We start from the raw sequence: 13,953 nt of genomic DNA on the forward strand, positions 1-13,953 counted from the left end.
TCTGTGTGCATCTCTGTGTGTATCTTTGTGTTTGATGTGCTTTAACATTCTCCCCGTGTCACTACCTGTATCTGTAGTGAAGGTGCTATATTGTCTTTGTATATCTCTTTTTTCCATCTTTCTCTTCTCTATTCCTCCCAAAGCAGCCCCATATGTGTTTGTGTGTTTGTGTTCTCTCTCTCCATCTTCCTCTGTGTAAGTCTCTCTCTCTTTTCCAGGCCAGTCGTGGTGCTGTCTGCAAAGACAACGACTAGCTGATGTAATGATATTAGGCTAATGACTAGTCAGCTTCATGAACTGAGTTCGGCCTCCTCTGCTTGGCCTTGGCTAGTTCTGTTTGGCCCATGGGTCTTGCCGTACTTAGCATGGTGACTTAATGCACTGCTGCTTTGCTTCATCACTTCACTTGTTCATGCCTCATTTTTTTCTTTGCATTGCTGTTTGGGCTGCATTTTTATTTTTGTAAGGAGGTTTTGATCGTAGTGCATTTTGCTTTAGAGAACATTTTCATGAGCAGGATGAACGTCTCCAGGTGTCAGGGCGGGTTGGTTCCCGGGTGTGGTTGATGGTTTCAGGTACAGTATGGCACTGATGTGGCTGCTCATTGGCATTAGTTCAGTAACTGGAGATGCTCATCTGCGCTGCTTACCACGTAGATACTAATTATTGTTTCTCTTTCTCCTTTGGTTTGTTTTCTTTCTACTCTCCTTTTTCTTATTCTATCGTCGACCATTCCTTTCCTCCTTTCTTTCCGTCTCGCCTTGCTGTTATGTCCTCTCGCTGCCATTCCTCTGTCCTTCCTTCTTTGCTTTTGTCTTTCTCATCTCTACCTCCCTCAGGTGTGTCTGACACTGACTGCTAAGCGAATGGCTCGTAAGAACTGCCTGGTGAAGAACTTGGAGGCTGTGGAAACTCTTGGCTCCACCTCCACCATCTGCTCTGACAAGACGGGCACCCTGACCCAGAACAGGATGACTGTGGCCCACATGTGGTTCGACAACCAGATCCACGAGGCCGACACCACCGAAGATCAGTCTGGTGAGATTTTCCTCTCTCTCTCTCTCTCTCTCTCTCTCTCTCTCTCTCTCTCTCTCTCTCTCTCTCTCTCTCTCTCTGCTTTTCATGCTTTAAATCTTCTTGCAAAATATAAACAGTATTATGACCTTATGGCCTTTTCTAATGCATCAAGCCAAACACCAAAGGCTTATAAAATGTACGTTTGGTAGAAACCTCAAACGCTGATCCGTTTTGTTTTTATCAAGTCATTGGTCTAAGCATGTTGTTGAGCTCGTCCTTGCTGAACATTTAACACTCTCTCTTACCACCAATTAAATCACAGCATGTTCGGTCGGGGTGTGCAAAAAAATCGATTTGTATTCAAATTGCGATTCAAGCTTTACTGATTCAAAATCAATTCATAGTTCATTCAAAAATCGATTCATATTTAAAAAAAAAAAAAAAAAAAAAAAAGATTTATTAAAAAAAGATTTCTTTTTTCTTTTCTTTTTAATTGTATGTCTACTGCAATCACATGATAGATAGATACTTTATTGATCCCCAAGGGGAAATTCAAGTCCCAGTAGCATACAGACATCACACACAACATACACATACATCATAACGGATGTTAAAATAACAAAGAAATCCACATGAATAATATGGACAATAAAAGATTCTAAATAAACTAAATAAAAATCCACATGAATTTACTAAGGGATGTATAAGAGATATACATACATACATACATACATACATACATACATACATGGGAAAAGTAACTACATTTACATACTGTGAATCGTTTTTTTTAATCAAGAATCGTTTTTGAATTGAGAAATCAACATTGAATCGAGAAATCAACATTGAATCGTATCGTGAGATTAAAAATCGGAATCGAATCGTGACATTTTCTGAATCGTACACCCCTAATGTTCAGTTACATGGCCTGTTGATTTTAAACCATGACATAGAACAGCTGAAGAAATGTTTTCAGACCAGGATATGGGTTCACCCCCTACCTGCAGTTTCTAGAACTGGAACAGCAAACAGCAGGGTGCCTGGTTGTAGCTGAGGTGGGACAAGGCGGTGGCTGCTTAGGTGAATGGGATAGGCTGAGACACCTAACCCTGTCAATAAACCTTCCTTTTTTTTCTGATCCTTCTCTAGGCTCCTCCTTTGACAAAAGCTCCACAACATGGGTGCACTTGGCCCGCGTCGCTGCTCTGTGCAACCGTGCTGTGTTCAAGGCTGGCCAGGATGCTTTGCCCATCCTTAAGCGTGATGTGGCCGGCGACGCCTCTGAGTCAGCCCTGCTGAAGTGTATTGAGCTGTCCTGTGGCTCCGTCAAAGCCATGAGGGAGAAGAATAAGAAGGTGGCTGAGATCCCCTTCAACTCCACCAACAAGTACCAGGTCCGTCCCCTTGTCTTACTCATGCAGCTAACAAATAATGCAGATGCTCTACGAAGATTCGTAGTAAATGGGCGAAAACATGCAAAAACACTAGTTGCATCCGAAATTCCGTACTAACGTGCTATTCAGTACGCTAAAACAGTACAAAACCGTATGATGTCCGAAACCTTAGTATGGAACAAATAGTATGTGAAATATTACAGTATGCAAACACTGGACACTACATCGGCATAAATATCCCACAAAGCAAGGCAGTAGCGACGACAAAGTTTATAACAGACAAATGGACAACAACCAAGACAGCTCTGTAACCTCAAGCTGGAATTAACTTGTCTACATATTCAAAATCTGCGATTTTGTCACCTGTGACTGTGCGACTAGTTTTTTGAGTCCTTTTACAGTAATTAAAGCATTATCTGGCCACGCTGTTAGAGCTGAGGTTGGCACGTATTACCATGGTTACGCGTCTACAACCGGCAAGGAGGCTCTCAGGAAGTGACGTGGTGATTTTATTTCGGTACGTCCGAAAAGATATACACTGCTGCTTATTCACACAAAAGCATGTTGGACGATAGTACACATATTGAGTATGTAGTGCAGGGTAAGCGGTTTCGGATGCAGCCTACTGTACACACTTCTTCAACGGTTCTGATTGCTAACACTGAAATCTGTTCCCATCAGCTCTCCGTTCATGAAAATGATGATGAAAACGACAACCGCTACCTGTTGGTGATGAAGGGAGCCCCAGAGAGGATCCTGGACCGCAGCTCCACCATCATGGTGCAGGGCAAAGAGCAGCCCATGGACGATGAGATGAAAGAGGCTTTCCAGAACGCCTATCTGGAACTGGGAGGACTGGGGGAGAGAGTACTGGGTAAGGATGATAAAGCATAGGAAAACAGTGGTAGGGCTGTACTGAATACCATTATTTTTAGGCAGCGGAGAAAAAGAAAAGAGAAAGCGAGAGTTGTAGCAACTTTGCTTTGTTGTTGCAGGAGACGGTCACCTATTGTTACACAAGCTCCCCGGCAGTTCAGTGCTTGTGTTTCATTTTTTTTTACCTCCATAGTGTTTAAAACTTTGTTGCAGCAACAGAGGCAGTGATGTTTCCTGTTTAAAGTAATGTTAACTGGACTCACACGCCGAGTCTGATCTCAGGTTACGTGTTTGTCCACCGCAGGTTGATGTTGGGTGGCTTTTCTCCAAAAGTTGAATCAGACTTAACTTTTTGCTGCAGGCATAAAAAATCCGGCGTTATTGCCAGACTGTCGAGTGACAAATAACGCTGTGTGTGTGTGTGTGTGTGTGTGTGTGTGTGTGTGTGTGTGTGTGTGTGTGTGTGTGTGTGTGTGTGTGTGTGTGTGTGTGTGTGTGTGTGTGTGTGTGTGTGTGTGTGTGTGTGTGTGTGTGTGTGTGTGTGTGTGTGTGTGTGAATAAACGCTCAGCCAGCCAGCGCCCCACTAGAGCATTAGCATTATGAACGGTTGTACTATTTTTACCTTTATCAAATCACCTGAAAACCATACCAGGCTGATACAGTATAATCATACAGACCTCTACAAACATCCGACCGCTTGCTTGTAACTCAACATTTATCTGTTCTTGGCTGAGATGGAAGACATAGCGCTGCATTAGTTAGCCAGCAGCTAGCGGCTTAATACCGACAAAGCACCACAGTAAATTTAGCCTGCACGCAGGTTTTTTCCAAAAAACGAATATTAGATTCCCAAAATTGAAAATCAAATAAACTACCCATCGAACGAATATTCGAATATTCAGATCCAGCCCTAAACAGTGGTAATTTAACAGTTCATCCCTAATTCCTCCAGGTTTCTGCCACAAGTTTCTGCCAGAGGACAAGTACCCCAAAGGTTTTGCCTTTGACACCGATGACGTCAACTTCGACACCGACAACCTCTGCTTCGTAGGCCTCATGTCCATGATTGACCCTCCCCGTGCTGCCGTGCCTGACGCTGTGGGCAAATGCCGCTCCGCTGGCATCAAGGTGGGCACCTTTCAAGTCTGCCATTTAAAGGCCTGGAAAAGCAGAACACAGCATCCACCTGGATGTGAAGGCTGTGGATGACTATCACAGACATTTTTAACCCTCCTGTTGTCCTCGGGTCACAAAAACGTTCTATATCAGAACTATGACAAAAGAACGTTGAAAAAAGTGACAAATGTTGGAAAAAGCTACAAAAACGCAAGGGAAAAAAAATCTGATTTTTGAATGGAAAAAAGTGACTAAAAAAACTTGTTAAATAAAGTGACAAGTTTTTTTTGGAAAGACCTGAACAAAAACATCGGAAAACAAAAAACTTGACAAAATAAAAAACACCACAAAAGTTACAAAAAAATTTGAATAAAATCGACAAACACGTCGAGAAAAGTGTAGAAAAAGAACAACAAAATGTTGAAATTTCGACCCAGAAAAACACGAAGTTGCATGGTCGACGGGAAGACAACACAAAGGTTAACATAAAGAGGTTACATCCTCTTTCTGCTCCCTTTCATATTCCTTCTAGGCTACCTGTTGGCCCTTTCTCCTCTTGCTTGATCCTACTTCTTGTCTCTTTCTCCTTCCGTTTTATCACCTACCTCTTCATCTACCACCTATATTTCAGGTTATTATGGTGACGGGTGACCACCCAATCACAGCCAAGGCCATTGCTAAGGGTGTGGGCATCATCTCCGAGGGCAACGAGACAGTGGAAGACATTGCGGCACGCCTCAACATCCCTGTCAGCCAGGTCAACCCAAGGTAAGAAAATGAAAATGTTTACATGGAAGTGGGACTGTTACAATACTTTTTATACCAGTGGATGCTCAATGTAGCCTTTGACATTGCAGCACCTTTACACAACCGTATTTTTTATGGTTTATTTGGTCACGTGTGTTGTGTAGGGATGCCAAGGCCTGTGTAATCCACGGTACAGATCTGAAAGACCTCGGTCATGAGCAGATGGACGATATTTTGAGGAACCACACGGAGATCGTCTTTGCCAGGACCTCCCCACAGCAGAAACTTATCATTGTAGAAGGCTGCCAGAGACAGGTACATTTATCATACATACAGACACATTCGCATACGTGTGCACAAAGGTAAAAGTAAATATGCACCTGCAAACAAGTGCATGTGATGATGGAAAAAGAAGTGCATGGTTTTTTTTAGCATTGTGCGTCCTGAATCTGAATGAAAACCCTACGATGCGTGTCCCCCTTTTCTCTCAGGGTGCCATCGTGGCTGTGACAGGGGATGGTGTGAACGACTCTCCCGCCCTGAAGAAGGCTGACATCGGCGTTGCCATGGGAATCTCTGGCTCAGACGTGTCCAAACAGGCTGCCGACATGATCCTGCTGGACGACAACTTTGCCTCCATTGTCACTGGAGTAGAAGAAGGTGAGGGATAAACACGAGAAGGGAGGAAAACAGGGCTGTGAAGAGGAAAAGATTGAAAGAACGGAGGGATGAAGGGAGAAAGAATTTCAAATAAATTGTATTTATAGTATTAAATCATAAAAGGATTTATCTCAAGACTCTTTACAGATAGAGTAGGCCTAGACCACACTCTATCATTTACAAAGACCCAACAATGTCCCATGAGAAAGCATTTGGTGCAACAGTGGTGAGGAAAAACTTCCTTTAGGCAGAAATTGTCTTGTCTATTTTTTTATTAAAATAATAGCAGGTAAGGTAAAGAACAATAAATAAGATTGAAAAGCAAGAAAGGCATCTGTGTATGTTAATGAGTTATTAACAATAATGTATTTAAAGAGCTGGTGGTGTTGACTTAGGTGTGGGATCTACTTTACATCAAGTAGTATTTCCATCATCTTTCTTATTTAAGGGTTTCACCTGTTCAGCAGTCTATATTTATGTACTGTATACACAGGGTTTCCGCGGGGTCTTAAAAGGTCTAAAAAAGTCTCAAATTTCAAAATCAAAATTCTAGGCCTTAAAAAGTCTTACATTTGCAAAAGTATTGTGTTCTAGGTCCTAAATAATTTTAAACAGGTCTTAAAATTGTCCTACGTTCATGTAACTCTACCTCTAATGCTCGTTGAAATGTTTTTCTCCATCCTGTGGTGTTGTAGTTCTTTCGCTAGTCCAAATATAATTTGCTGTATATGTACAGATCAATATTACTCTGTTGCTTTAATTCAGTTTGTATTTGATTTACTTTGCAAGTACTTTTGTGGTTGCATTTCGTGTTACTTTTATGTCACGATAAAGGTCTTAAATTTCATTCATAAAGGTCTTAAAAAGTCATTTAATTGGACTTGTTGAAACCTGCAGAAACCCTGATACACCACCTTCATCCTCACAGGCCGTCTGATCTTTGACAACCTGAAGAAATCCATCGCATACACTCTGACCAGCAACATCCCAGAGATCACCCCCTTCCTGTTCTTCATCCTGGTCAACATCCCACTGCCTCTGGGCACCATCACGATCCTCTGCATTGACCTGGGAACTGACATGGTGAGGGACTCAAACATGCAAACATAACTGGGCAGCGACACACTGAGACACACCCACATACTGGAGCATACAGCTCTAATGTGTTTGTGTCCAGTCAGGCAGTATAAATGCACAACCCACCTTTCCGATCACAGGTGGCCTCACACTAAACACTCATGCGTGCACAGTGAACCGGTGAAGCTCAGCTGTACACAAACATGTGAACTGTATACATGGCAGACAGGTAATCAGGTGGCAAAATATATGCAGTAATGCCTGGTAATTATCATCTGGGCAACACACAGGTCAATTTTGCTGCATAAATAACATGATTTGGAAGAATGAAATTTGGGAGTATTTACTAGAATCTGAAAGAGCAAGATAGTAGTGATTCTGTGGTACTAACCACAACTTGGTGAATTAACTTCCAAGGTAGAATTAAGTTAAGGGAGTCGTGAAAGGTTGAAAGGGAGACGGAATAAACGGCAGGACAAACTGGAACTTTCAGGCAAATTCTGAAATGACAAAGTTGTCAAATGGTGAGCAAAGCTCAGTGAAGAAGGCCACGAATTTATATGCCTGTAGCCGTAGCAAACCCCACACTGTCAGCCAGTCCAGACCTACAAACTAACACAAACACCTACAGACTGGATAGACATCCACTGTAACAGAATCACACATGTATTCTGTGGCACCTCCATCATAAACAAACATCCCAGTGGACACCATTGAGCATCACCAATGAATTAAACTGTTGAGTTCAAGGTTATGCCTAAAAGGTATGTACACAAAAGTATGTACACAAAAAGGACACTGGGTGGCAGTGTGGGACCAGTCCAGTTTGTCATGCCTGGAAAGTGTATTGCTGTATGGTAAAATAAACCAAAGCAAACATACCCAGAAGTAAATGCTGTCACTGTGGACATGGCCAACCGTGCATACATTGAATCACAAATGAACAATGTCTCGCCGTCTCCTCCGTCAGGTACCCGCCATCTCTCTCGCCTATGAAGCGGCAGAGAGTGACATCATGAAGCGCCAGCCCAGGAACCCACTGAGGGACAAACTGGTCAACGAGAGACTCATCAGTATCGCCTATGGACAGATTGGTAGGTGTCTTGTTTGTGTTATTCAACGTACAGTACTTACTGGGTTCCGTGTTAACGTTGCTGTGTGTAGCGTTCTGATCACCCATAAATTATTAGCACTGTCATTTTTAGATCCTATATCTTTATAGTTATTATTATCAGTTATTATCAAACATGTAAGACCAGAAATCTGACAGCTTTTACTGGGCCCAAATCCGGAATAGGTTTTGTTTATAACACACTGGTCCTCCAAAACTGACTCAACAAAACTATAATCATAGGTTCTGTTAGCTCATAGCATGCTATCATGCCCAGTGTGTTTTTAGACAATGGTAACCCAAATTTAGTTTTTCTAATCTGCATGTTTTAATGCAACACACAGTATCTAATATCGTTTTGTAAATGCCAGCCAATTCCTGTTGGTGGCCAGTCAATCACAACATCCCTACTCCCTTCTGTAGTTTTTCTACAGCATATCATCACGTCATAATATTCGATGATCGTTACGGGTGTGTAGGATTTTACTTTGTCAGATAAACCTAATCAATGAGTGCCTAAACTCTGTGTCTGCAGGTATGATCCAAGCTCTCGGCGGGTTCTTTGCCTATTTTGTCATCATGGCTGAAAATGGTTTTCTGCCGTCTTTGCTTGTCGGCATCCGGCTCCACTGGGACGATCGCTCCAACAACGACCTGGAGGACAGCTACGGGCAGCAATGGGTATGAATGAGCTGACACGCAATCAGTGTTCCCCTGCTTGTATGGAAGTGCTCTGTTTGAGTGACCTGATAGAATATCACTGTTCACAATAGAGTAGTCTATATCCACGACGTTCCACTTCCGGGATTGCTCTGTTGGCGACGGAAATTCCGCCGGATTTCACTCATTTAGGCCAGATGTCCGTTACCTTGGGCTCTCTTTGTGTTGACGTGAACCCCGGTGGATGTCTGAGGACTATGGTTAATGGCTCCTCAGATCTCTGCAGGGCAAATCCAGACAGCTAGCTAGAATATCTGTCCAATCTGAGTTTTCTGTTGCACCACTAACGTCACGATTGTGATTGGTTTAAAGAAATGCCAATAAATCAGAGCACGTTTTTTTCCCATCCCGGAATGCTGTGTGGACTAGCTAGCCAGACCCTCCTTCCCTAACAATAGAGGGTTGTCTCCATTTTTCACATTCCCCTCTTCTGTGTCGTGATATTATACCAGCTATTTCATACAAAGCTTCCAAATCAGTTAATTATTTTTAATAATCTTTGAATTATAAGACTAAACATGGATATGAATGAAAAGGCAAGTCACACACTGTGTTTCTCTCGTCCTCTTTCTCTGTACAGACCTATGAGCAGCGTAAGATTGTGGAGTTTACTTGCCACACAGCCTTCTTCGTCAGTATTGTGGTGGTACAGTGGGCAGATGTCATCATCTGCAAGACCAGACGTAACTCTGTGTTCCAGCAGGGCATGAGGTAAGTCAAACAATTCAATGTTTTATTTGTTAGACAGGTAAACAGACTAGACCAGACTATCTGTCTTTTTTTCTCTCGCATGACTAAAACAACTTTTGAACGTACACACCTTCCACCTAAACAAGTTCCTTCCCAAGGCTATTTTGCAGAGACGATTGTGATTGGTTTAAAGAAATGCCAATAAACCAGAGTCCGTTTTTCTCCCATCCCGGAATGCCGTGTGGACTAGCCAGACCCTCCTCCGCCGCGCGAGATTAGCCAAAAGCTAATGTTTGTTGTTCATCCAACACATCAATCGTCAGCTCATCTCATTTTGGAAAATGTAAAAACGTCCAGCAGTATTCTCATTATGCCTCGTCTTTAACTTTAAATGTGAGACATGCTAACTTTTGCCTATGCTTACAGTACGACCTGTCTGGCCTCCTAAATATAGTAACACTATGTAGAAATTGTGAACTATATGCAGATACTGTAGGGTATCAGTCGTGGAAAGGAACTTATTTGCATTTACTCAAGCAATTTTGAGTTACTTGTTCTTAACTTCAGTATTTCCATTTCCTGCTACTTTATACTTGTAATCCAATGCATTTCAGAGGGAAATATTGGGATTTTTACTCCATCCGTATCAACGAGCTAATAATGTAAGACACAGTAAAAAGAAATCTACCCCAGTTCATGCAAATGCAAATGTAAAATTTCAAGCCAAAACGAATACTTGGAATTAATGGTGGTGGTAAATATTCATGAATAAGGACAAGTTTGTGAACAGGCAACACAGATTTTGACTAAACACATTACACACTGGACCTTTAAATATGCTTTGCTGATAATACTTTAGTACTTTTTCAGTAGTAAAGTAAGATATTGAATAAAGGACTCTTACTTTAATGGAGTCTTTTTACATTGTTGTATTGTTACTTTTATTTATTTAAGTAAAGTAAATCACTGTACTGTGTATATGTCTTTTCTCTGATGTGCAGTACTGGTTAAAGGTTCAACGTGTAATGTAAAGGTTTACTGACACTCCTTTTTAATCTCTAGCCTTTAATTTATGGCTCCAATTTATGTTTGTGTATTCCCCTCCATCTTCTTTCCATCATTTCTCTTTGCTGCTCTGTTCTGCAGGCAACATTTGTTAGTCCAGGCACACAAACCCAGATATTGGCGCTGCTACAGCTGTCCTCAAATTCTGCCCGGAGAACATCAACTTTGAAGCCATTTTATGATCCAAAAGTAGGCTTAGATAGTTAAAGATGTAGTCCTATGTTTATAGAATAGCATAGAGACACCAGATGACCATGCCAAGTCTTTTCGATGGCAGGGGATATTAATTCCTTTGCTGTGGATTCCTCCCCTTGCTATCTTTAATTTGGAATTACCTTCACACCTGTGACTTTGCTTACTTTGTCTGTCTTTATCCCTCGCTTCTCTACCATGTGTGCACTGTAATTAACTCACTTCTTTCTGCACTTATTGTCTTGCAGGAATAAGATTTTGATCTTTGGTCTGTTTGAGGAAACGGCTCTGGCTGCTTTCCTGTCCTACACCCCCGGTATGGACGTGGCACTACGGATGTACCCGCTCAAGTAAGTACAGTAACACGTCATCACATTACCGTGACATGCAGTCTGAAGAGGCTTTACTTCCAGGGGTAATGCATTACAAAAGAGTGTGTTATTGGGATCCCATGACTTTGTCCTAAAATCACAGTACAATCCGTTTTGTCCTGTGTTGCTTTGAAGCCAAGTCTTTGTCATACATGTAATATTATATCTCAGTGGTCTTAACATGCCCACATCAGCAAATTTCACAACCCTTATCGGTCAGTAATAAACTAAATATTGTTTACTTTTAAGACAGGTAATTAGTACTTTAAGGTGCCGTAGGTAGGAGTGTGAAGATCCAGGCCTTAGCCAAAAAATGTGAACATCGACAACTTCTCAGTCCCTCCTCCCTTTCTGCTAAAGCCCAAAACACCCTTCACCACTGTCTCCCAGTTTTGACCCGAGCACTGCTCTCACGCTCCATCATTCCCTCCGTTCTCTCTCAGGCCCAGTTGGTGGTTCTGTGCGTTCCCGTACAGTTTCCTCATCTTTGTTTACGATGAGATCCGAAAACTCATCCTTCGCCGAAACCCCGGAGGTAAGATAACACACACGCGCACACACACACACACACACACACACACATGACATGTTTTTCGAACAACAAGCATTTTTTTGTGTGTGAACCTGTAGCCTGAAAGTTAACCACTTTCAATATTTACAAAATAGGTTAGATACAAAAAATGGAGTTGTATTCGCCTCATCAGCTGCCACTAAACTACTGTACACATATTACACATTTATTTACATGTCAGTATGGATCTTTACAGGCTGAAAAGAAGAATAAATGTGATGGAAAAACATCACATTAGTTGATACACAACCTAGATCACAGATCAATTATTTCTATTTGTAGTACCACTGCATCAGGCTACAACTTTTTACAACATTGTGCAGGATAATATCATCCAGGACCTTACCATTTAAAATAATGTTTTGATTATGTCAATCAGTTAATTAAATAATTTGATATATATCTATTCTGTCTTTCTCCTTGTTTCCCTCTTTTTCTCTTCTCTACGTCTCTACAGGCTGGGTGGAAAGAGAAACATACTATTAAATTATCAAAGCATCGTTTACTTCTCCCCTGAACGCATCCCTTCTTCTCCATCTCCCTCTCTCTGTCTCTTTCCTCCTTCCCTCCATCCATCCCTCCTTTCCTGTCAACATACTTAAACCCCTCTTCCTCCTCACCATCCTCATCCCCTAAAGAAACAAAAAAAAATCAAACGCCAAGACGATGTGAGGACCAACGACAGAGGAGTAGAGGAAGGGAGAAGTGGGGTGGTTTTTATTTTTCCTTTCCTATCCAGAGTCTATACAGCACTAGTCTGCCAGTAACACTGATGTGCCGGTGCTTATTACTGCACTGTTAGCTGCAGCCACTCTTCATATGTGTACTTAAACTACACCGCTGTGTGGAATCGAATAAAAGGTTGTAATCACAAGCATGAAGACAAAACTCGACCTGTTCCACTGCGACAACTCTTGCCAAGCAGAACTACAACATGGCAGTAGGGCTGGGCGATATGGACCAAAAGTCATATCCCGATATATTTTGGCTGAATATCGATATACGATATATATCCCGATATTTTTTTCCGCAAAGTGAGAGCAAATGTTCAGTCAAAGCCAAAATCAAATATGACATGTCACAAGTAGTTTCATAGAGACAGTTGCAAAATCAAATAAATAATAAACCGGTTTCTTCACCTGGTTCATGATTAAATGCTCAGCTGTTCAAATAACAATAAAATGTAAACCTAAATACTGTATAACAGGAGTACCTTTTTTGAAATCAAAGCTCCATATTTGTGATTCGTTCCAAAGGTCAATTAAGCTTTTGATATTAATATAATCTACTTTGTTCAAAATGTAATGCCTCATGCCTGTAAGCCTAGGTTTATAGTCCCATTCTTCCACTTGATACTGCTTCCACTTAAGTAAACTAAAAGATGAACTATCGACTACAAAACAAAGAATCTAATTAATGTGTTAATACAAAGAATATTTATTATGATCGGTTCACAGATCTGAGTCCAAACGGAAACTTCACCCTTCTGAACTAAGAGTTTCTGCTTCAAGGTGAAGTTTAAAACAGACTGAAATGTCCAGGCTCATTCCTCCACTATTTATTTCTGTATGTATTTATGCGTTACATGTCATTTTAACGGGCACTGAGCTCCAGATCCTGCAGCTGCAGACGGTCTCTGCTGCCCCGCTGTAGCTTCTCTCCGTCCGCCTGCCGCCGGCAAACTTAGTGGAACTTTCCGCCGATATCGACATACAGGTCGTCCTGGACTACGTGTAGATCCTACCGATCACCACTCTGTCTTTGGCTGGTCCGATTTGGATCAGCGGGGACCCGGCGCAGCAGCGAGGCAAAGCTGTGTTTTTCCCGGGGGAAGAGACGCTGCGGCCGGCCACGGAGCTCTCCGCCTCCCGCTGCCGCCGGAGCTCAGATTGCTGGTCGAAGGCGGCATACATAATCATAAAACACATTGTCACCTGTTAAATGTTATTCATTGCTGTTTGTTCTTTTCATTTCCTCTATCGAACATAATTAAGCAGTACAAAAGTCCGGCATCTTTAGCGTTGATCTGAATGCTTCGCACCCCTGTTCCAAGATGGCGGCGGTTTTGACGTATGTTTAGAACCTCAAGGCGACATCTGTGTATATATCTATGGGAGCAAGGATCACATTTGAACTATATCGATATATGCGATATGGTCTAATTCCATATCTCATTTAAAAATATATCGATATATTTTTAATATCGATATATCGCCCAGCCCTACATGGCAGCTTCCGTTTCGATTCCCAACTGGCGATTTGAGCGGGTGGGTGGCGTCTGTTTTTTGTCCTGCCAGAGAAAAGCCACCGAGATCCAGCTCTTTAATCACTGCCATTTCCTGGCA

At 41.9% G+C, this 13,953-nt stretch overlaps 1 protein-coding gene across 1 annotated transcript in view; it reads left to right on the top strand.

Moving 5' to 3' along the window:
* Positions 1-12,190, top strand: part of atp1a3a (ATPase Na+/K+ transporting subunit alpha 3a) — a 33,852-nt gene extending 21,662 nt beyond the window's left edge. The window contains exons 10-23 of the mRNA XM_028597725.1: positions 840-1,038; positions 2,167-2,411; positions 3,093-3,285; positions 4,241-4,416; positions 5,036-5,172; positions 5,316-5,466; positions 5,643-5,811; positions 6,740-6,894; positions 7,859-7,982; positions 8,535-8,680; positions 9,300-9,430; positions 10,915-11,016; positions 11,481-11,572; positions 12,066-12,190. Coding sequence (XP_028453526.1) covers positions 840-1,038; positions 2,167-2,411; positions 3,093-3,285; positions 4,241-4,416; positions 5,036-5,172; positions 5,316-5,466; positions 5,643-5,811; positions 6,740-6,894; positions 7,859-7,982; positions 8,535-8,680; positions 9,300-9,430; positions 10,915-11,016; positions 11,481-11,572; positions 12,066-12,094 — 2,049 coding nt within the window. The 3' untranslated portion in view covers positions 12,095-12,190. The remainder of the gene's footprint in view (positions 1-839; positions 1,039-2,166; positions 2,412-3,092; positions 3,286-4,240; positions 4,417-5,035; positions 5,173-5,315; positions 5,467-5,642; positions 5,812-6,739; positions 6,895-7,858; positions 7,983-8,534; positions 8,681-9,299; positions 9,431-10,914; positions 11,017-11,480; positions 11,573-12,065) is intronic.
* Positions 12,191-13,953: the final 1,763 nt, after the last annotated feature.

The sequence above is a fragment of the Perca flavescens genome, chromosome 14 (genome assembly GCF_004354835.1).
Source record: "Perca flavescens isolate YP-PL-M2 chromosome 14, PFLA_1.0, whole genome shotgun sequence".
NCBI lineage: Eukaryota > Metazoa > Chordata > Actinopteri > Perciformes > Percidae > Perca > Perca flavescens.